Raw genomic sequence first — 582 nt, 5'->3', positions numbered from 1 at the left:
CACCCGCGGCCGCGCCCAGCCCGTTCTCCGTGGTCGGGGACGCGCCGTCGGGGCCCGTGGTCGTGCGCTTCTCGCTGAGCGTGCGTGTGCGCAGCTTGGCCACGCGGTAGATGCGCGCGTAGACCAGGCCCATGATGAGGCAGGGCGCGAAGAAGGAGCCGATGCAGGAGGACAGAATGTACCAGGTCTCGTCGTTGAGGCCGCACTGCGGGTAGGCGGCGCCGTCGGGCTGGCGGTACAGCGAGACTAGCGGCGGGAAGGAGATGACAGCCGAGATGAGCCACACCGCCACGATGGTGGCCTTGACGCGGCGTGGCGTGCGCTTCAGGTTGTACTCGACAGCCTGCGTCACGGACCAGTAGCGGTCCAGGCTGATGGCGCACAGGTGCACGATGGACGAGGTGCAGAAAAGCACGTCGAGCGCCAGGTACACGCCGCACCACACCTGCCCGAAGTACCAGTAGGCCATGAGCTCGTTGGCCAGAGAGAAAGGCATGACCAGCGTGGCCACCAGGATGTCGGCCGAGGCCAGCGACACCAGGAAGAGGTTCTGCGGGGCACGCAGCGCCCGGCTGGTCAGCA

At 67.5% G+C, this 582-nt stretch overlaps 1 protein-coding gene across 1 annotated transcript in view; it reads right to left on the bottom strand.

Annotated features, from left to right (window-relative positions):
- The window catches only part of ADRA2C (adrenoceptor alpha 2C), a gene marked incomplete at its 5' end in the record, with an annotated part of 8,545 nt that extends 7,965 nt beyond the window's left edge, over positions 1-580 (bottom strand). Inside the window, one exon of the mRNA XM_011373809.2 lies at positions 4-580. Within this exon, the coding sequence (XP_011372111.1) occupies positions 4-580 (577 nt within the window). The remainder of the gene's footprint in view (positions 1-3) is intronic.
- Between the last annotated feature and the right edge of the window lie 2 nt (positions 581-582).

This window comes from Pteropus vampyrus, unplaced genomic scaffold (genome assembly GCF_000151845.1).
Source record: "Pteropus vampyrus isolate Shadow unplaced genomic scaffold, Pvam_2.0 Scaffold231, whole genome shotgun sequence".
NCBI classification, from domain to species: Eukaryota; Metazoa; Chordata; class Mammalia; order Chiroptera; family Pteropodidae; genus Pteropus; species Pteropus vampyrus.
The sequence above is the reverse complement of the archived record's forward strand: the minus strand, read 5'-3'. Positions and strand labels throughout refer to the sequence as shown.